This window comes from Hipposideros armiger, unplaced genomic scaffold, assembly GCF_001890085.2.
Source record: "Hipposideros armiger isolate ML-2016 unplaced genomic scaffold, ASM189008v1 scaffold_732, whole genome shotgun sequence".
Classification (NCBI taxonomy): Eukaryota; Metazoa; Chordata; class Mammalia; order Chiroptera; family Hipposideridae; genus Hipposideros; species Hipposideros armiger.
The window spans coordinates 100,138-123,230 of record NW_017732082.1 but is presented as its reverse complement, the minus strand read 5'-3'; the positions used below and the strand labels follow the sequence as shown (position 1 = coordinate 123,230).

Genomic DNA, 23,093 nt, shown 5'->3' with positions numbered 1-23,093 from the left:
AGGTCCCTGCCCTCCCAGAGCTTACAGGATAAACACAGCACTTTGGGATCCTGGGGGGCGGGGCAGGGGAGGGGCATGTGGGAGCTTTTTTTTAAGGTCCTGTTTGAGAACAGTCTTGAGGGAACAGTGCTTGTTTTCTAGGCGGAAGGCCGGGAGAAGGGCCTTCCTAGCCAGAAAAGAGCATGTGTGCAGGGGAGAGGAAGTGAAAGAGCCACAGGCTGCTCAGCTGGATGGCACTGTGGTTTCTGGGGGGAACCAGGAGACAGAAGGCTGCAGGGGCTGGGAGAGCCCCTGCGCATCGATGGGCTCGGTCTACTCAGAAAACATAAAGGAAGGCCTTCCTTTCTTCGTGAGAGGAGATTCCCCAGGTCTGTGCAGAGAATTCTGGGAACAGAATTCCCAGGTGGGAAGAGGTGGCTTGGCTGTTGGCCCCAAGTATGTCCCCATCTCTCCTTTTTCCCATGGGTTATGCTCTCAGGGGCTGTCCTGTCCCCAGGTTGCTCTGTGACTGGTGCTTGGACAAAACCCGTCTCCTTGGTTTCTCCAACTCAGCTGAGATGGGCTGGTTTCAAAAGGAGAAGAAAGAGGCAAGAATCTGAAAACACAGGTTTCCAGCTCCAGCTGTCACCTCCATCCCTAAGACCTTTTCTGGGGGGCTGGATCCATGGCTCAGGGACTTTTCCTGGTCTCCACCCATTTTCCTCTCCCTGCAGCCTCTGGCCCATAGCCACACAAGGGCCACAATCTTTTTCTCTCTAAATGCGGAGCTGTCCATTGTCTGACCAGCGCTTAAACACAGAGCAATCACCTGGGCTCCACTGGGCCACAGGCCCACTCCCTCCTTCCTTGGCCACTCCAGGTTGGCCTGAGAGCAGACCCTGGGCTGCCAAACCCTCCAAGAAAACCATTCTTCATCTGTACAAGTGTCACAACCAGGCAACACGACTCGTCCCTCCTCCAGGGGGTCTTTCTCTCACAAGGCCTTGGTGCTGCTGGGTGGTGAGTGTTGGGGGGAGGGTGCATTTTTTACAGTGAGTCATCCAGATTCAAAGATCGCTATGTAGTGAGAACAGCTTGTTTCATTAGCACACAGCCTCCTAGAAATCTCTCTCTGTGACTTCCTTCTTCGAAGCAAAAGATAAAGAAAGCAGTTACAGTAGAGACGTTTGTGAGAGGCCACATTGGAAGCTGAGGTAGCTTCTCAAGTTCCCGCAGTGCAGGGGCGTGGGCACAGCCAACAGTGGAAAATGTGAGGGTGACGGGAAATGCAGTCAGAGAAGGCTGCTACTCTACGTCAGGGAGTTTGCTCAGGGAGACCTGGCAAGTCTTGCGGGGACAAGGAAGGCACTCGGACAGACGTGGACCGACCTGGGGTGCAGCAAGGATCAAGGGGGGATGAGGAAGCAGAACCACTGAAGAAGACCCTGGCAGGCCCCGGGGCCAAAATATCTCACCAGCGCCCCTGTGAAAAGTGCTTGTTAGTAAACCCCAGAACAACACTTTGTTACCGCCGAATTTTAGTTTTGGCCATGTATAGACTGGTGCTTTAAGCTAAATGGTATAAACCCTTCAATTCACTGTGTGGGCTTAGGTCCAACTGTTCCTCTTGCTGTCTCTCTAAATCACCCCTTTGGGGGGCACCAGGAAGTACCTGAACTAGGTGGGCCCCAAATAATGGCTGCCTTCAGTTTCCAGGAGCTGAGACCAGGTGAGCAACATCTAAGAAAAGGCCTGAGTCTCAGACCCACTCCGGTTCCTGCAGGGTGGGGGTGGGGCTTGGGGCACAAAGGTAGGAGGGGATGCCTTACAATCATGTGCACATATAGTCGTTTTCCTCCTTTCCCCATGGTTGGTCATCCCGTTGTCCTGTGGGACTGCAGATAGATTCAACGCAGGCGGTTACTAGTGTGAGGTCATGGTGGGTGTGTGGCCAAGAAGGAGAGATGGGGGGCAGTAGATGTGACGCTTGCGGGGATGTGCTGAAGTTTTGATCTTCTGAGCAGGGAATCTTAGCTTGTCCGTTTGGCAAAAGATCTTTGATGCAAAGGCTGGGTTCCAGCTGTGCCCAGCAAAGAGTGGGTGGCTTATAAAAACAACCGAAATTTATTTCTCACAGCTCTGGAGTCTAGGAAGTCCAAGATCAAGGCACAGGAAGAATCTGTGTTTGAGGAGGACCCACTTTCTGGTTCATAGGTGGTGGAAGGGGTGAGGGAGCTCTGTGGAGTCACTTAAAAGGACACTCATCTACTTCATGAGGGCTCCACCCTCCTGACCTAATAGCCTCCCAAAGGCCCCACCTCCAAATGCCATCCCCTGGAGGGACAGATTTCAACATATGAATTTTGGGGGAACACACAGTGTCAGTCTATATGGTATATGCACTAGAAGGAGTAAATTCCGGCTAAGGTTGGGGACCTGCCTCCAAAGTCTAGTTCTTGTTCCTCTGTGTATCCCGTTTGCCTCGCAGTTATGGGATTTTTTTTTTTCCTAAACTAGCAGAAAGCCAGAATATTACATAATTGGTGCTCACAGCTCCTCTCCCACCCAGCCCTGCACTCTGGTCTTCCCGGGGGGGAATGAATGCTAAGCCCTCTTCAGACCACACACACCCTCCTCCCCTGTTCTTTCCATCTTCTTGTAGAGTGTTCCTAGCTCTGTACTTCCTCTTGGCCCATCTTACTTCCTGAAACACCCCTGAAGAGAGTCGCTTATCTTGATAGAGCTTCAGTAGCCCTCCTGAGGCAGGGGAAGGCAGCGGCCTTGAGCGCATCTATCTGGGGAACTAAGAGCATTAGCACTTTCAGACTCAGCCCACATAGAGCTGTCCTCCAGGCTTCCCGGAACCCAGGGATGTGTGGCTTGCTGAGGGGCTGGAAGTGATTGTCCTGCGATTGGCTCTCTCTAAGGAGAGGGGATTCTCCAAGGAAGTGCCCCACCAGAGAAGAGAAGGAATGGATGCATTGTGAGTTTTAGACTGTTGCTGCTGCACGTGGACCTCTGGCAAGAGCTGGACTCACTGGCCTACACGGATCCTGTTTGCATGCCTGTCACCTTGGAGACTCTTCTGGGAAACCAAGATGCCTATTAACATCACTGCCCCGTTGCTGGCCAAGGTTACCTACATCATCATGGAGATCGTCATTGGGCTCTGCGCCATAGTGGGCAATGTGCTGGTCATCTGGGTGGTCAAGCTGAACCCCAGTCTGCAGACCACCACCTTCTATTTTATCGTTTCCCTGGCCCTGGCTGACATTGCGGTTGGGGCGCTGGTCATGCCTCTGGCCATTGTCGTCAGCCTGGGCATCACACTCCACTTCTACAGCTGCCTGCTCATGACCTGCCTGCTGCTGAGTTTCACGCATGCCTCCATCATGTCCTTGCTCGCCATTGCTGTGGATCGATACCTGCGGGTCAAGCTCACGGTCAGGTAACCAGCTTGAAGAAGGGTGGTGTGAGGCAGTGATAGAGGTGCCTGGAAAATGGGGCTGCAAAGTTCAGATCCCAGACTTTTTGAGTGAAAACGAATCCAAAGTGGACTCTGAGCTTGAAAGAGGTTCTTTTCGCCATTTGGTGTGTGAGGGGTTTAGCAATGATGAGCTGAGAGTCAGGAACTAGAAACAGAGGAATGTCTCTGCACTCACTATAGGAGCGTAGGGAGCATGTGCTCTATCAGCCAGGGGAGCTAAAGAAGATAAACGCTTGATGCATCTTTAATTAGTAAAAAATGCTCTTGACTTTTAGAAATGATAGAAACCTACTGGATAAGATAAAGAACAGACAGATACGAATAAGAGGAGATATAAACTGATGGTTCTGTTCTTTGCACGTGTACGTTATTTTTAAGTTATTTTAATTTTGCTTCCTCTTCCTTGTTGAGAAGGGTTTCAATAAAGTTCTGCATTGCATAAAGTCATACTAACCTTTCGCATGACCAGGTGAACAGAACAGACCACCAAATGGAGAAGCTGAATTTCCCACATGTCCTGACTACTTAGGTCAGCAAAGAGAGGTTTCTGCTCTCTTCTCTTAGGGTAAAGAACATGGCGAGGGATTTATGGACAAGCTTTTGATACAAACAAGCCTGGGTTCAAATCCCAGAGCTTGAAATCTGATGTTGGGCAAGTTATTTAATTTTCTTTGCTTCAGTTCTTTATCTTACTATAGTGCTTAAGAGGCTCTGAATTCAGCCTTACCTCTTTTTGATTTTAGCTCCACTGTTTCTAGCTCATGCAACTTACTTGTCTATTTCACTTTTCTCACCTATGAAATGGGGACCATAATTGCACCTTCCTCATAAAATTAAGTGAGTTAACATGTGTTAAGTTCTTAGAAAAAAATGCCTGGCACACAGTCTATGATCAATAAATGGTAACTATAACTGCCACCGTTACCATCAATGAAATAGAGATTATCATAAAAATATCTCTCATTTGTTGTGAGATTTCTTCTGGAGAAAGTGTACTGAGTGTGCAGTACTTAACAAAATCAGTTTCCTTCTTGCAGTCTGTGTAGAATGCTGTCAGGAAGGATGGTTTAAGGAGAAATGGTGACTCATTGGATGAGCCTTTCAACGTCCCAGAAGCATTTCAACACGACCTTCCCAACTCTATGGATTCATTAAACTCAAACATCAAGTGTGTCTGCCAGTGCAACAAGAGAATCAGGGCGGGCACAGGAAGAGGAGGTGTGGGAGAAGCAGAGTGTAATTAATGGATATCAATAGCCCCCCCAAAAAAATGCCAACAAACAAAACAATGCAGAGCACAGCAGTCAAACATACTTTGAGGAGATCATTTCTCACCAGGTAGATGATCCCAGGAGACTTAGCTAACTCTTGCCTCCCAGGAATTGAAGAATTATTGGGCTGGAAATGGACTTGTGAGTGGGGAGTGCAAGCACCTGAGTCTCAGCAACATGTCCCTGATCCATTCTAGGTGATAATTCTTTAGAAAAGTCCCCCAGCGAAGGCTGCAGATTTTTCTCTAATCATTGTCTGCTCATCTTGTCTTTATATCCACTAGAATTTAGCCAAAATCATCATAGAATAATGCCAACACTCTCCACCTCTCTCTCCTTTACCAGCTCTGTCTTCCCACACCTTTTTAGCAATTCCTGCTGTGAACTCACTAGTTCTCTTCCATTCAGATACAGGAGGATCACCACTCAAAGAAGAATATGGTTTGCCCTGGGCCTTTGCTGGCTGCTGTCATTCCTGGTGGGATTGACCCCCATGTTTGGCTGGAACATGAAACTGACCTCAGAGTACTACAGAAATATGACCTTCCTTTCTTGCCAATTCCGTTCCGTCATGAGGATGGACTACATGGTCTACTTCAGCTTCTTCACTTGGATTTTCATCCCCCTGGTTGTCATGTGCACCATCTATATTGACATCTTCTGTGTCATCCGGAACAAACTCAGTCAGAATAGCTCCAAAGAGACAGGTGCATTTTATGGACGGGAGTTCAAGACAGCCAAGTCTCTATTTCTGGTTCTTTTCTTGTTTGCCTTGTCCTGGCTGCCTTTATCCATCATCAACTGTATCATCTACTTTAACGGGGAGGTGCCACAAGTTGTGCTGAACTTGGGCATCCTGTTGTCCCATGCTAACTCCATGATGAACCCTATCGTCTATGCTTATAAAATAAAAAAGTTCAAGGAAACCTATCTCTTGATTCTCAAAGCCTGTATGATCTGCCAGCCCTCTGATTCCTTGGACCCAAAGATTGAACAGATTTCTGAGTAGTAATCCATGAAAGACAACTGTCTGTCCTGCTGACCTTCCGATTCAACATCAACACACACTTGAGGGCCTATCCATTGATTCCTTCCACTGATGTGGGGAGCGTTTGGCCAGCTGCCTTCAATTGTTCCTCTTCTTACTACTCTCTTCTTCTAATTCAATTTTCTGGATGCCTGACTTGAGGACAATGTTTTATTGTTACTGCCTGTGCTCTTCCTTGGCAAACAGGAGAAGTCGTGGAATCTGAAAGATACCTCATTGACTTACTGACAAGAGTAAGTCATTTGGGCTGGACAACTTTGTGATGGTGATTCAGTTCCATTTCATGGTGGAACGAAGCAAAGAACCCTGCTCTCAGAACCCTGCTCTCAACAGGAGTGAACTGAGTGAAAGGGGGGCTTAAGCTGCTGAATCCACCTGTAAATGTATTTGAGTAAATAAAAGATGGTAGCTAGCTGTTGTGTAGCTCTTTGAGGGTCAGGGTCACTTGGGGCTTCAAGATGCAACTGGCTGATCTGAGTCACATAGCATGTTCACCTGTGTGAATTCTGGGCCCCTCACCCGCTGCCCCAGGACACCCTGCTCTTTTTAAACCCTGGGCTGGTGACAGCATTTGTCAAATTTATGAGCCACTCATTGATTGTTAGAGAAGGAATGATTCGCTCCCTAGAGCTGAGTCCTAATATTTCCTCTGGTATTTCAGTTTAATAGGACTAGTGGGGGTGTTGTTAGAGAGTGGGCCCTTTTCGGCGCGATGTCCAGGTTCTTGGCATCTCTAGCAAAGAATTGAACGAGATGCCAAAGCAAAGTAGTGAAAAAGTAGTTTATTAGAAGAGATAGTACACTTCAAAGAAATAGAAGTGGGCCCGAGCAGTAGAGAATGGCTCAAGGGCCCATTATTAGAAGAGAAATTACTTTCCAAAGAGTTCGGAGCAGGCTGCGCGCAAAGACGAGGCTCAGAATGCTCAAAGGGCTCAAATAAGGGCTCCAAGGCCCGACTGGCCGGGACTTGGCGTTTTTATCCCTTTTCTCTAGAACGGGCGGTCTCTCTACACCTGAGATTGACAAGAGGCTATTACCTCATCTGCGCAGGTGCGAGTGACTGGTCTGATCTAGTTGGGTATTTTGTCCCTATTTGTTTCCCCACAGGGGTAGATACTTTCACTGACAAAGGAGAAGTTTTGGGTGGAGAGGGGCGGTCTCCTGGGCCGTTGCATCCTGTGGGCTGTGCAGGAATGCAGAGACCCAATGCCTGTCTCTAACTGCCCGCCTTGTTTTCCCCCTTGAGAGACATGATCCCCATAAAATCTCTATGGGAAGTTGAAGGACAGGAGGTCTCTTCTTCTGTATCTGCTTCCTGCCGGGCAGGGGCATAGAGCTGTCCCTGCCTATTGGGGGATTCACGGAACTCACCCTATCTGATCTCAGATGAGAGGAAGGGGTCTCAAGATCTGCCTGGAAGACTGTGTTGGCTTCTTTGGTTGAGACTGGCAATCTTGTTGGGGTATCATCTATATCCCCAAGGCCCCTGAACGAGGAAAAATAGATTGTATTTAATAAATCTGTTAGTTCTTATGAAGCCTGTGGCCATTCAGCCCGTCACTCAGGTGGCGTCAATTGTCTGGGTCCAGAATGGATTTGGAAAGAATCATTAGGCTTACTGGTCTGGGGAAATGTTAAAATCTATTTAGTCTCTGGGAGGGAATTATCCAACAGCCAGGTGCGGAATAGCCTGGGGGATATTGGGAAGTCACAGACTTTCAAGTAGTTCTCTAAAGCAGGGCTAGGAGATTTCTATGAACAATTATTGCTTAGGATTCACAAATTGATTAGAAGAGTAATCAAAGCCAGGAGCTAAGGAACTAAGAAACTAGGGAGAAGACAGCATTTTTATAGGAAAGAAACTTAAAAGTTATTCAGTGGGGTGGGGGTGGGGGTGGGCTACTCGATTGGCCCACAACAGAGGCAAAAAGAGACATTGGATAGTCACTATTTGTTGTTGAGCTTGTTCTATGCACGAAGCACTTGACATACATTACCTCTTTAGGTCCTGACAATCTTTGAGGTAGGTACCACCAGTATTATCATCTCCATTTTGCAGAAGAAAAAAACTGGGGCACAGAGAGGTTAAGTAACTTGTCCATGGTCACACAATTATTATAACAAGCAGTGGAGCCAGGATTTAAACTCAGCCCTGCCTTATGGGAGAATTCCAGCTTTTGAACACCTGTTCTCAGACATGAAGAGGGACTTGTAACTTCTCCAAAGTCCAAACTCAAGTTCACCTAATGTACAATTAGTAGATATATGGGTACAAACTACAATTTGTATACCTGGGGACTACTGGTTTTTTGTTTGTTTTTGCCTTAGCTACTATTGTTGAGCTCTCATTAATCATATCAGACAGGAATAGAGCTCCAGTCACATCATTCAAGCATTGGATGTGGCTCTGGGCATTCAAGGTGTCATCTCTGGTTTGCTCTATCCAAATCTGCAGCTGTGGACTCTCACTCCCAAGACAATAAATATATGAACTTGATGAGAGCAGCAAGATGGAGATTTCAATGAAACCACATCAAATTTTTATTAATTATTAGCCAGTTCTGAAAGTTTATCCTAAACCCAATCTTAAGCTGGAGCTTGATAATCATACTTATCTTGTTAACATTTCATTTCAGAAAAGGGTCCTTGTTTCTCCTATCACCCCAGGAAGAATCAACACTTCTGGGAAGTTTGAGGTGGTCACTCCACCCACCTGCTTCCTGGCTCCATTCGCAATCATATTCTAGAGGCAGAAGACTGGGACACAAGTCCCATTGTCCCTGTGGGTCCCTGGGAGTGGGAGGTGACTTTAGTCCTGACAATCTCCCCTTCAATATTTTGGGAGATATTTTTCTTGAAAAATTCAACCCACTTCCCAGGGTTTTTTTTTTTCTTAATGATAACCTCTTATTTGATTCAAGACTTTCCCCCTGAATTAATTTTTTGGTTTTAGCTAAAATGCCACTCCAGGACAAGGCCCTGGGTTTATTTTGGGGCTTCTGGTGACCCTGGCATACTGTTCTGTCCAGTTGGAGACTTGAGCAAAGTGCTGGTTAGTTCTCAGTCCCAAGGTAATCTTCACACAGGCTTAATTTACAATCTGGAACCTCGCTGCTGTAGCAACACTTAGCACCTGCCCTTTTTGGAAGCTTGATTTAAAGGGATCATTTCCCTCGAAACAAAACAGCGGTCTGTTCTGGGTCATCTGGTGTCACCACACGAGCTGTAGCTCCCGAGTTTCAAAAAAAACCCCATTGTTTTCATTTTGCTTTTCTCCCTTTTCCCTCCTCCTTCTCCCGCTTCCCTTTTTCTTCCTGACAGCCACTGCTTAGCAAACCCAGTGAGGGTTTGAAGGGAGTTGATTTTTTTCCAGGGGGTAGGGGGCATCAAATGGGCATCTCCTGAGCTAAGTAAGGTGTTTCATCAGCCCAGAAAAAGCCCTCGAAGTGAAAATGTCTTTTGGAGTAAATTCAAAAAAGATGAACCAAGAATCATGAGTGAGGAGCTTGTGTAGAAGTGGTGAGTTCTTGTTTCAGGTTTAGAGATAATGTCACAGAATTTCCCTGATTCTATCTCCTGACTAGTCCTCCTTCAACTGAACAGTTAAGGTTGGGCTTTTTTTTTTTTTTTTTAAATAAAGGAATGAGGTAAAAGGACCACCCAGACAAAACTGAGGTTGCTTTCTCCTCTATATGAATTCTCTGGAACAAAGGTAGATAGATGTTGAGTAGCTAGGTTTATTTACCCAATTTTTTTTATCAAGTCAACTGTGAAAATAAGTGAAGACCACATGAGAAAAGCTAAGGCTATTTATTCCAAGTTTGCTGTAGCAAGAGAGTCAGCCACCGTCACTTGCGTTGTTAGCTGAGACTCAGAGGCGGGCAGAGGAGTGGGAAAGCTCTCAAGTGGGAGACGGAGGGCTCAGGGGGGCCCTGCCTAGAGGCCGTGGGCCTGGGGAAGCTGTGGGCGGGCTAACTGGAAGGGGGCACCCGTGTGATTGGTGAGGGGGCATATTTGGCTTCTTCTGGTTGGCCCCAAGTTGGAAGCTGTCAGTTATTGACCATGTCCTGGCTATTTGGGGCTGATTGCTTACAGGGGTTATTGTTTGGTGTTCTGGACTGCTGCCAGAGAGGATGGTCTGGCTTCCAGCAGGCTGGCTTCCTGGGCCGGTTACTGTACATAAGGGGCTAGTTTCCTGGGCTGGTTATGGGCCAGAGTTCTATTTTTATATATGGTCTGGCTGTTGCTAATTTGTATATTCAGTCTCTTGCAATTGGACATACATTTTCTAGAGAAACTCTGCCCTTAGATACTATACTGAGTATGATGGGAATAAAACTTAGGCTTTATCTTGCCCCAGCCACTCAGATGATGTAGTGTATGTAAAGCCTCTTTGTAAACTCTAAAGTGCTCTATAATTTTGCAGTATTATGACTATTGGGGGCGAAGAATAATATGATGGAAAGAACATTTTTTTCCCTTCACATTGAGCATAGATCACAGTGGCTGTGCTGTGTGACCTTGAGCAAGTTACTTAAACTGAGCTTCGCTTCTCCCCAATTGTAAAATGAGACTAATAATACCTGTGTCAAAATTCTGGGGTTTTTTGGGGTTTTTTTACTTTTTATTATAGAAAATGTCAAACATACAAAATCAGAGAGACTAGAATTTCAAACCCTCATCTATCTATCTATCTATCTATCTATCTATCTATCATCCTGCTTTATAGTGATCAGCTCATAGGCAGTCTTATTTCATTTATGCCCCCACCCACTCACTTGTTCTACCCTAATTATCTTGAAACTTGGACATCAAATTATTTTATCTGTAAACCTTTCAGTTTGTAGTTCTAAAAGATATTTTTAAAAATCATCAGTTGGTTTATTCTTATTACCTGTTTACTTTCTTATTTACACATCTAAAGGGTGAAAATTAATTCTACTCTTAAGAGGCAACAACAGAACTAATAATGCTAAGTAATAGTCAGAATTCTAATAGACATGCCTGGTTATTCTCTGTAACTCTGGGCCTTTCATTTGCTTTAGAAAATCACTTTTTTTCATTTCTTAGGCATTGCACTGATATCTATCTGCGCACAATCCATTTCTTATTCTATTGTTACTTCCTTTGGTTTTATGGTTCCATCATTGGTACCAGATAATCTGATTTAAAAACGGGCAGAAAACCTGAATAGACATTTCAAAGGGGACACACAGACATGAAAAGATGCTCAATAGTCATGAATTATCAGGGAAATGCAAATTAAAACCACAATGAGATATCACCTCACACCTGACAGGATGGCTATCATCAATAAATCAAGAAACAAGTGCTAGTGAGGATGTGGAGAAAAAAGAACCCTCATGCACTGTTGGTGGGATTGCAAATGGGTGCAGGCACTGTGGAGAACAGTATGGAGTTTCCTCAAAAAATTAAAAATAGAACTACCTTATGACCCAGCAATTCCACTTCTCGGTATTTATCCAAAGAAATCCAAAACACTAACTTGAAAAGACAAATGCATCCCTACATTCATTGCAGTATTATTTACAATAGCCAAGATATGGAAGCAACTTAAGAGCCCATCAATAGACAACTGGATAAAGAAGATATGGTACACACGAGTTTATACGATGGAATATTACTTGGCCATAAAAAAGATGAAATCTTACCACTTGCGACAACATGGATGGACCTAGAGGGTATTATGCTAAGTGAAATGTCAGACAGAGAAAGACAGATATGGTCTCACTTAGATGTGGAAACTATAAAACAAAACAAAACAGAAACAAACTCATAGACACAGAGAACAAACATGGTTGCCAGAGATGGGAGTGGGTTGGGGGAAATGGGTGAAGAAGAAGAAGGGACTAAGAAGTACAAATTGCCAGTTACAAAAACAGTAACAGGGATGTAAAGTACAGCATAGTAAATATAGTCAATAATATTGTAATAACTATGTATGGTGTTAGGTGTGTACTAGACTTATTGGGGGATCATTTAGTAAGTTATATGAATGTCTAATCTTTATGTTGTATACCTAAAACTAATATAATAGGGTAGGTCAACTGTAATTGAAAAATTCAAAAAAAAAGTGTGGAGTCTGTAGCCCTGTCTGCTGACACCAAAACACCCACATTTTCACCTGCTCAGGCATATCTGCTACTGATGGCTTTGTTCTCCTCCCCTGACCCCACTCCGCAGTGAAGTTTCAGTGTCCACTTGAGTGTCAGGGAACGTTAGGCGTCTCCTTACTAGTCTTCCTCTCAGCTAAATAGCAACTGGGCCTCCAAAACTGGGCAGACAAGGAGTGGCCCCTGGAGACACCCGGAACATTAGCAGGACCAGGCACAGTTGCACACAAGAATATGTGCCAGTGACGGACGTGTGTATGTGCTCTTCTGAGCATGTACGAGGCTTTGTTGTGCCAGGGTGGATTTATCCATGAGTGGCGTCTCCATTCCTGTCTTAGGCTCTGCCAAGAAGTCCAGAATTTTCTCAGTTGCCCCATATTATCATATGAGTTTATATCTGGGAATGGCATGCCTCTGAAAAAGTACACTTGTGCAGTGCACAACCTGGATACCTCTGTACCTGGCAGCCCTGCTTGGATTCACTGGTTATTCCTCTTCCTCCCTGGTTTCTCCATACAGGATAAAGCCATCTTGAGCTGAAAGAGACCTGTTTCCCCTAACAGATTCAGGATACCTGAGGTCCCTGAGTACATCTTGCCATTCCAGTTGAAGGTGCCCTCCCTTCTGTCATGGGGCTTTTCATTCTGCTCTCATTGACTGTCTTTTCAGGTAAGACATGGGGAAGAAACATGGCCAGCCTTCCAAACTCTCTGGAGACCTTGCATTTCCTCCTCCTCCCCTACTTGGAGTTCCTGCTTATTAGCTCGAACTGCTGAGGGAGTGGGATGGGGAAATAAAAGGAGGTGACAATAGATCTTGTCCAAAATAGTCCTTGTTTGGGCCGGCCAAGTGGCTCAGTTGGTTAAGAGCTCACTCAAGAGTGCCAGCTCATGGGCCAGCCGAGTGGCGCGTTGGCTAAGAGCTGGCTTGGGATGCCAGAGGGCCCCGGTTCAGATCCCACATATGAGGGCCAGTGACACTGCCCTCCACAGCTAAGATGCTGAACAACAGCTCAACCTGGAGTCGGCTCAACCTGGAGTCGCCGGCGACAGCGTAGGCTGCAGCCACTGCTGCAGTGGGTTGCCATGGGCTACCGTGTGTAGCCAGCAGCCGCCATGAGCGGCCATCCAGTAGCTGGCGACTGATCTGCCTCACCTGGGAAGAGTGCAATGATGGTGCCAACTTGGGCCAGTGAAGCAGCATCCTCCACAACTAGACTGAAGAACAAAAGGACAGCAACTTGTCTGTTCCCCAATTCCCCAATAAAAATCTTAAAAAAAAAAAAAAGAGTGTGAGCTCTGAGCAACAGGGACTCTGGTTCTATTCCCGGCCCGAGCTGAGCTGCCAACAGGTGGCAGGATGCCTCAGCTAAAAAAAAAAAAAGAACAAAATAGTCCTTGTTCTTAGCTCTGATTAGAGGTTTATGGGGAATTTGAAACCCTCAGCTAAAACGAGGGCTCTGTTTTCTCTCTTTCAGTTTAAGCTCCCCTTACTTTCCCCCTTAAAAATGTAGTGCAGATGTGTAAGGGTAGGACTTTCCCCTCTCTGCCCATATCTGACTCCATAGGTGAAACTCAGAGGCCTGTGCTGGCCCCGTTTCTACTACCCTCCAGCCTTGTGACCTTTGAGAGTTGCTGCCCCTCTCCTGGGTCAGCGCCCATGCCTGTAAATTGAGCACCACATGATCTCTTTGTGGAGAATGAAATATCCAATCATTCTGACAGCTTTGTAGGCTGGTCCCACCCACGGTGAGCTACATTTGCTGCGGCATTTGAGAGGACCCCAGCACACATCTGAAAGGCTGAGAGATGGATGGGCTCTGTCGCCCCATCTCTCCTCCTTGGTCAGACACTTCCCCAGCCACAGTCAAGATGGATGTGGTGTGCATGACTTACTCATTATGCCATGTCCTGAGATGGTAGAGGTGCTCACACTGGGCTTGTATGGAGGAAATATGAAGTTCTTTGTCCCTAAGGACAGAGCCTGACTCCCTCTGTTTTTCAGCCCAATACAGCCGGCAGAAGCCCCCAAACCTCACATTTTTTTGAGGGTCCAAGGTCGAGGGGGAACTGAGGGCAGAGGATCTACAGCCTCAGGCTCTTCAAGCCTCCTGCCAAGGAATGGTGAGAGGTCTCCTCAATTCTTGCAGAGCAGGGTCTGTATTTTACCTGCCCTTGAACGAGGGAAAAAGACTTTTCCAGGGCTGCTGTGTTAGTTTGGTAAGCCTGCTGCAATGAATGCTACACACGAGGTGGCTTAGACAAAAGAAATGTGTTTCCTTATAGTTCTGGGGGCTAGAAGTCCAAGATCAAGGTGTCGGCAGGTTTGGTTTCTCCTGAGGCCTCTCTCCTGGACTTGCAGAAGGCCACCTACTTCCTCTGTCCTCACATGGCCCTCCCCTCTGTTGTCTGTGTCCTAATCTCTTTTTTTATAAGGACAGCAGTCATGTTGGACTAGGACCCATTGTAACGACCACATTTTAACTTACTTACCTTTTTAAAAGGCCCTATCTTCAAATACAGTCATATTCTGAAGTACTGGGGGTTAGCATTTCAACATATGAATTTGGGGAGGACACTACTCAGCCCATTAACAGTTGCCAACCCCAAAGAGGGAAAAATCAGCCTCCAAGGCTTTAATTAATTTTCCCCCAGGAGGGAAGGAGCCGCACTGTGTTTAGGATTGACGGTGCATGCATGCGTGCGTGCGTGTGTGTTTCACAGAAGCCATGGTCATGGACGAAAAGGTCAAGGAAAGCTCCGTGCTGGACACGGCATCTGCTCTCTGCAACTACGACACCTACTACAAAGACCACCCCAAATACTGGTGCCGGGGCTATTTCCGGAGCTACTGCAACATCATCGCCTTCACACCCAACAGTACGGACCGCGTGGCCCTGAGGGACACAGGAAACCAGCTCATTGTCACTATGTCCTGCCTGACCAAGGAGGACACGGGCTGGTACTGGTGTGGCATCCAGCGGGACTTTGCCCGGGATGACATGGACTTCACTGAGCTGGTTGTGACTGACAACAGAGGAGCCCTCGCCAGTGATTTTTGGTCTGTGAAAGGTAAGGGTCATGCCAGGGGTCTGTCTTCTTGGGGGTAACCTACAGCGAGGGCTGTGGGTTGGTGTTGTAAATACTCACTGAAACCAGTGAGCACCAACTCAGTCTTCCTGGAGCTTCTCTGGTCTCTCCTTCCCAAAGTAGGGTGGTTGCTGATGGAGCTAGGGAGAAAGAGGGGTGTCTGGGCCCTGGGGTGGGTGCTCCTGGTACCTCCCTTCCCTCACAGCGACCTGGTTCGTGGAACTTGAAAGAGGCTTGTGGCGACTGACAGTGTGAGAGCTTTGCGCTGCTGATCAGGAAAGGCGTTGAGGTTGTTATGAAGCCTCAGTGCTCTGTGGCCAGCCTGGCAGGTCTAGAATCTTGAAGATTAGTTTCTTGAGAGGTGACCGCAGCTGCAAAAAGTGACCCAGGCGCCTGAATGAGCACCCTCCAACACTGCCAACTGAATTTCATAACAGACAGGTCAAACTGGTCAGCACCCTCCTTTGAGAAGTGTAGGTTGTACCAGGAGTCGGCTGGGCCCATGTAGGGAGCTGGAGCCTATAGGGAGGGGGAAGTCTGTCTGAGCCACTCAATTGCTCCTTTGGACCAGAGCTCAGCAAAGGATCTTCAGGTGCTCACAAAATTCTTCTGTCAAATACCGAAAACCTTTTTATACCAGAAAGACTTTCTCTCAGGCAGAGAGCTTATGGAAAGCACTAGGCTCTTTTATCTCCTGTGGTTTCTCGTTTCCATTTCTAGAAAGGGCATCTTTTCCTATCACAACCCAGAGTGCACTGCCAGTAGGAAAACAAAGCAGGACCCAAGGGGAGCTACAAGTCTCTTGCTGGTGCTAGAAAGTCTTGCTCACAGTTGACCAACTGGTAATTTGTCCAACAAGGATCTTACTGAAGGTGTGACATCCTTTGCACCTGCAGTGCTTCTATCTTGTATCGTTCTGCTTTTAGGCTCAGGCTGAGAGCAATCCCACCTAAATGTGTTCCTTAGTTTAAAAGAAACACATACACCCTCCCCCCAGGGATGGTTGGAGGAGGCAAGGTGGTTGGTCATGATGGAACTTCTCCCATTGGGTTTTGGTGACTGACGGAAGCACGATGTGGCAATTATGTCACCTATTGATCAGTTCCTTAAGGACAAGACTGACCCACTAGTGCCTCTGGTATCCCCTCCCATAGCTTTCAGCCTGGGACTCTCTCACCCTGGGCCATTTCTAGTCCCCACCAGGATTTTGTACACACTTACAGAAGTGCCCCTTCGTCTAAGTGCATGGAACTCAGTGGCAGGGTGCCTGGCTTAGCAAACAGAGTGTGGGCTGGGTTTCAGCTCCAACTTCTCCCTCAGCCTTGTGCCCTGTGCAGGGCACATTCGCGCCGCTGTACTTGGTGCCTCTGCTTGACCCAGCCGTCGCCCAGCCCACACCTTCTCTGGAGCTTGAGGGAATGACAGGCAGAGACGCAGAGTTGCAGAAGGCCGGGCCTGGGAATGGGCCTTGCTTGACTCTCAAATCCTTTCCGATGCAGACCCATCAAGCAACAAAAGCAGAAGCTGCAGGTCTTCCAAAGTTGTGCACAAGGCAGATCAGTCCAGGTGAGCAGTAACTGAGGAGACAAATGGGCTTGCGGGGAGGGGTGCAACAACAATGGACTGGAGAGCTGAACAGCACCTACTCCACCTACTACTTTTCAGCTGCATATTGTCTCTCCAGCTGAACCATGTATCTTCAATGCAACTACTTGGTTTCTTTCAAAAGAAGATCTATATATAGTTCAGGACTCTTGGTTGTGTTGACAAAAAAATATCGCGTCTAAGAGAAAACTTGTAAGAGTTTATTTGAGCCAAACTGATGACAATTGCTGGGAAGCAAAATCTCAACAGATTGAGAAAATGCTCCGGAAAAGGGCAGTTTTGCAACTTATTTTATACATTATAATCAAAGGAAGAGGGTTACATGAAATCCATTGGTGGTAAATTAAGGGGATGGGAAAAAGCAAAGAAGAGGGGGAAATCTCTGGGACTGGATAAAAGGAAATCGGAGAGACAGATACTTCTTTTGTATAGGTGGGTGCAGGATAGTTAATAGTTAGCATTTTATAGCACAGAGAGATGGTGATCAGGGAACAACAAGGAGGGGTTCTGGAGTTTCCTGCTCTGGTGTGTGTGTGTGTGTGTGTGGCGGGGGGCCCTGAGAGGTCTGGAAAAAGGGATTACTCTGACCTTCCAAGGGCACATTATCTTAGATGAAAAAAGACAATAGACAGGCTCACTTAAGGTAAAGATTGACCTTTGTCAAGGAAGCTACAGGCCAAGGATATGACTACCAGCTGTGACCTGTTTTGAGTTAGGAATTTTATGTTCAGACCACCCTATGTCATTAATTTCTGTCTCTGAGTGTGTAGGGCCTGCCATGAAGGCCTCCCCTGAGCTTGTCAGGTTTAGTATGTGGCCCTTTTTTTGTCCACAGTTGAAAGCAGTAAAAATGCTCTGTCTCTATTTTAATTAAAAAGGAGAATTCATCACAAGGAGAGAGCAGTGTCTCAGAAGTGCAGTGGCAGGGACACTGCGCCCTCAAAGATAGGAGTGTCAGCAGGACCTTATCTCTGTCTCTGATCTGCTGTTCTTGTGTGTGTTTTCTCCCCTTTCTCTGTGCTGTCCTTTTACACTTCATTTTTGCCCCGGGAAAAGATATTCATGTCTGGCTCCTGAGTTTACTTCTTGCCTGTTCGAGAGCCTGGCCAGCCTGAGACTGGATTCCCCTATTCCTGGTCCCAGGCTAGTTACTGAGGAAGGGGCTCAGCCCAGCTGGGCCAGACACCCACTCCAGGCCCAATCGAGCATGGTCTGGAGGGTATGGGCCACTCGAAGGGAATACAGCTGCCAGGAGCTACTGGAACAGAGTGGGGTGCAGGGACAGGGCAGTAGGGACATCCCAGAAAAGAGGATCCTGTGCAGAAAGCCAAAAGATGGTTTCTCCCAAGGGATGTGAAACCTGTCTGTGATTCCTTCTAGGACGTCCATTCTCATCATCTGCGTACTGATCACTGGGGTGGGGATCATCTCTATAATCAGTCATTTGTCCCAAAGGAGGAGAAGTCAAAGGAACAGAAGGGGTAAGTAGCAGCTGGGGGGTGGTGATTAGAGAAAACGGAGGGTCAAAGGGAAGCGTCCAGGTGAGTGAATGTGAGCCTCCTCTTGTTGCCTGGACCCCCGGAGGCCAATGCCGCCAGCCCGAGGCCTGGGGAGATTCTGTGTCACCGTGACAAAGGCACCATCAGAGGTCACAGAGAGAACACTGTGACCTTCGTAAGTGGAGGTGGGTGGAGACCAGGAGGAGGGAGGCCCTGAGACAACCACACCACAGGCTCCATGTCTGGAGAGCCATCTGCTTCCCCAGCGGACAAACTTTGGGAGGCAGCCTTAGTCTTGATGGAAACGTTTTTGTTCACCTGGGAGGACTAGAAGCTAAGGCCGCTGCCCATGGAGCTCCTGGGGCTCTGGGTAAGCAGGTGTAGAATGGTCTCCTTGAGAAGGCTCAGGCATGGACGAGGACAGGCCCAGGGCCTCAGCCTCGGCCTAGGCCCTCTTGAGTCGCAGGAGGAGTGGCCTTTAAGCTCTGCGCCTTCTTCTGCCCTTGGGTGATTACAGGTAAAGGCCTAGCTAGAAGCCAGAAAACCAGCCAAGTTTCTTCAGTGATCCCCACACCTCTGGTAGGTTCCCTCTGTGACTCTTCTGTCCTGAGCCCTGTGCCCCCAGTAACCTGATCTTTAGGGCTCCCTGTTCCGACATACCATGTTTCTTCGAAAATAAGGCCTGGCTGGAGAAGAGGCCCTAGCATGATTCCTCCAGGATATGGAGGGCACGCACCCCTCACATGAGGGTTTTATGACCTGTTTCAGGGAGAAGGGTGCCTTTTCCACAAACTCCTTCAGCTTAAAATATCCAGTGTGCCAAGTTGCCATGTTTTGGCGCCCAAAATGCTACGGCTTATTTTCCAGCTAGGTCTTATTTTCAGGGAAACAGGGTAGAGAACAGGAACTTTGTGCAAAAGGGGCTGTGCACGCCTGTCTATCTTTCCTTTAGGGTAGTGTCAGAGAAACCAGAACCTTCACGGCTACCAGGTGGGGATTCTGCTAGCCTCTCAAGTGGACACAGGGGAGAAAACATCAAACACAAGTGCCACTATTTGGCCAATATGTTTTCTAACTTTGTTTCTTCTTATGCTCAGAAGCGATAGGAACACCTTGGGCCGTGGAGAGACTGTAAGGCATAATTACAAAAACAGACTCCACCTCTTCTGGGTGTGGAAATGTAGAAAAACAACATTTCAGAGAATGTGACAAAACAAAGAAACCTGGAGAGACACCTGTTAATGAAACACAAAGGTCTCTAGCCAGCAGGATCTGAAATTCAAAGCGAAGACTGCAAGTTTTTATACTTTGCCTGTGATCATCTGGCCCCATGGCCAAGAAATCAAAGTAGTGGCTCCCCCAGCATTCCTGCCTTTTGTTCTCTAAGAGCTTGGGGGAATGTGGAGGTGGGGGGTATAGATGAAGCAACATCTTTCTCCATTTTTGTTCAAAATAACTCCCTTTGGGACACAACTTTAGTCTAGGTTTTTGCAAAAAAACATTGTCACTTTTTTAAGGCATGACCTTAGGCCTGTTTCCTTCTTTGTGACTTTGAGGACCCCATCCTCATACTGCCCAGGACTCTATTCACACACTCAATTCATCATCCAATAAACAAGGACTATGCTAGATGCTGAGGATACAAAGATGAGCCAAAGAAATAGCATGTGTCTTCATGGTGCTTATACTATAGAGCAGGAAGGAGACAAATTATCACACACATACACACACTATGCAATTGTCAACTAGGGTGAGTACTGTAAAGGAGAGATGCATGGTGGGTGCTATGAAAGTTGAGGCAATGGGACCCAACCCGATTCCTTTTTAGCAAGGAATAGTACAACCTATTCTAGCTGTGGACTACTTCCTCACACCCAGGCAATTGAAGCATGGCAGTCTGAATCAAGGTCCCTTCTGGCTTTGACATTCTTGGATTCTAAAAGAGTCCAGTGGCAAAAAAAAAAAAAAAAAAAGAGTCCAGTGGCATTCAGATCACCAAAGCATGCTAAGAGGTGAATGCAGGCCCGGTGTCCAAAGCTTTCCTATTGACTGACCCATGAACTTCAAAGGAATGACATCTGATTTCAGCCCTGAAAATGAACTTCCATGTTTAGTCCCCATGAAGCCCTCATAAGAGAGTTGGCAACTTTTGCTCAAGAAACACTCAGCAGAGGTAGGCAATAGATCTCAACTTAATTTTTCCTTTCTGTTTCCAACAAAGTAGACAACTCTTTGAAGCCCCTCATGTGGCTTGACGCCAGAGGAAATGGCTCAAACTGAACAGATGTGACTGAAGATTTCCTTTATTTAGCTCACAAATAATATGATGTTACAATAGACTCACCATGACAACCAGTCCACATCTTGGGAACTAATTCAGATCTCTCTGGTGTTCTGGAGGGCCCTTTAACCATGCCAGCAATCACTGGTAGCTAGGTAAGAACAGAGATAGCCAGAGGAGTGGTGCGAGGCCAGCCTGAGCAAGGCTGCTGTCAGATAACACCTCCAGATCTTAATTCTCATGATTTGAGCTGGCTGGAAGTGAAGAATCTTGATCAGGAGGCCATGAAATCCCTTGTATTTTATTTGTGAGCCAATAAATTCCTAACTAGCATTGAATGAACTCCAAAGTATGACTAACTTCCCCCAAGAGAGCACTGGACAAGTATTTCTGGAGAAGTTTCTTTTAAAGTATAATAATATTCCAATTTATTCCTGAATTGGTATTACATGAAGGAAAGGCTAACTCTGTGGTTCTCAGGTTTTCTTAGTGAAAAGGCCTATATGGGGAACTTCCGCCAGACTGAATGGATGCTGCTTTTGATCAATGAGAAACCAAAGTGTGATAACTTAAGTGAAATATTCATTCAAATCAGGGAACACAAATCAAGATCAAGGCATCAGCAACTATGGGTGCAAGTGAGGTCATACTGTAATTAATGCCAGAATTACCAAAACTCTTAGCTCCCACCAGCTTGTGCGCACCCTTCTCTCCCCATGTAGTGTCTCTCCTGCTAGTTCAGGGAGTTCCCAGGGGCTCCCCATCACTGACTCTGCTGCCCTTATAAAAAGCCTGCTCTTCTGGTGTCTTCTAATAGGGTGTTGGCCAGTCTCAGTGCTCAGGGTATTTAAGCGGCCCTCTAGTCTGAGCAGGGCTGGGACAGGGAGGTGGGCTCTTGGCACAATTATGTACATGCCCTGCATAGTTAGGCTCAAGCTCTAGCAAAGTCTTTCATGAACACAGTTCCTTCAGCTTCCACCCTAAAGAACCCCTCTCTGTATAGGTAAGGAACTCAAAGCTAGTCAACAGCCTGACAGGAAGGGTAGGGAGTGTGGATACCATCCCATTCCGCTCATCTTCTGTGTTTCCATACAGCCAGCCCCCCTCCTTCCCAAACTCTCAGACAAACAACATCAAAAGTGCTGTCTTTTCCCTCAGCCACAAAACAACCCCAGTCCCTGCCCTGTGGCCATGTAGTCAATCTACATAAAGGAGCCAGTAGCCACTGGTTCTGCAAACATTAATCCCAATTGGGCTTGGTTAGGACATCCAACGACATAAGGCAAGAGAGCAGACCTCCATCTTTCATGACAGACGAAGCCACCTATAGATGTCTCGGAAGATTACACTTACGAGTACCTATGTGCAAAAGTACTGCCCCTGAGAATCCTACAAGTTTGTTCGCTTCCATGATCCAGGGTTCAAGAGCCTTGTTTCTTCCCTTACCGAGCAAAGAGCTTTTCAATCTATAGTCAGTTATTTACTCACTGATTTTATTCTCCCACAAGGCAAGTTGCTCACAATTTCATAATACGGAGACAAAAGAAAAAGACAAAAAAGCAAGTCTTTGTAAACACGGGACAATGGTGTTAGAAATGGGAAGCTTCATGAAAACAGAGGGAGGAACAATCTGCTATTTCACGTGCAAATGGATGGCCTTGGGACAATGCTTACTCCTCTTGTAGCTGTTCATAAGGCACCGGCTCTGAGCCTGAAAGCTGATGTGGCTTCCAACTTCATGGTTGGTAGAACTGCTTGATGTCAATCCAGAGTTTGAGAACAGTTGCAAGTGAGAGGCCTCCTTGGGGGAGTGCTTTCTACAACCAGCCACAGGAGAAGAGCATTCCTGGTGCTCTGCTGCCCCCGCGGGTCTGGCTGCTCTTTTCACAACACTATTTCCCTAACCTGTCTTTCTCCTAGATCTGTCTGCTCCCACAGAGGAGGGCCCACTCCTTTCTCAAACCCCTGTTCCACTCTCTTCTCAAAATCCAGCTGTCAGGAGCAACTGCTGTCTCGCACAATAAGCATGCTCTTTCCCCATCATGTCACCTGACTTTACCTTTCTGCTTTGTCTGCCATGATCCATGCGCTGGGGCAGCTGGGTGTGAGGGCAAGATGCAAGGAATCGGAAGTCAAAGGACTCGATTTAAATTTTGTTCTGCCACTCACTAGCTGGGAGACGTTACATAAATTATTTCAGTCTTTAAACTTTAATTTCCTTACCTTGATTTTTATAAAAATATTATTTGGTGTATTTTTAAGAGAGATTAATGAAGGATGCCCCCCACTCCCCCACTCCCACTTCCTTCCCTGTGGACTCAGCCCCATTAGGGGGACACTCCTCAATGACGCATCTGAGGTGGAGTGACCTGTGTGAAGTGTGAGTCTGGGGGTAGTAAACAGGCGTTTCACATCCACTCTGTCCTTCCTCTTCCTTTTTTAATCTTTTGGGTGCAGCTTTCAAAGAGCACGTGATCTCTTCTGCAACTCCTGGGGACATCTGAGCACTGGTTTGGTAGCAAGGAGAGGAGACTTGCCTTGGTGCGGCTCTATCAGTCATGGGGCTTGTTGATCTGAAGCCCACTTGTCTGCAGCTCCAATATACGCTATATTCTCCAGTGTGGACTCTGTAATAAAGATGGTACTTTGTTCTCTGTCTGCTGAGTCCTCTTTCTTATTTCTCAATTGGTTCAGAATTCA

General features: G+C 46.8%; 1 protein-coding gene across 1 annotated transcript; it reads left to right on the top strand.

Moving 5' to 3' along the window:
* Positions 1-2,745: 2,745 nt before the first annotated feature.
* Positions 2,746-23,025, top strand: LOC109373536 (transmembrane domain-containing protein TMIGD3-like). Its single transcript, XM_019627442.1, is given in 8 exon segments — positions 2,746-3,427; positions 12,483-12,532; positions 12,535-12,588; positions 14,643-14,990; positions 16,508-16,574; positions 17,994-18,094; positions 20,334-20,352; positions 20,354-23,025. Coding segments are annotated over 8 exon segments (1,038 nt in total). The 5' UTR covers positions 2,746-3,077; the 3' UTR covers positions 20,403-23,025.
* The last annotated feature ends 68 nt before the right edge of the window (positions 23,026-23,093 follow it).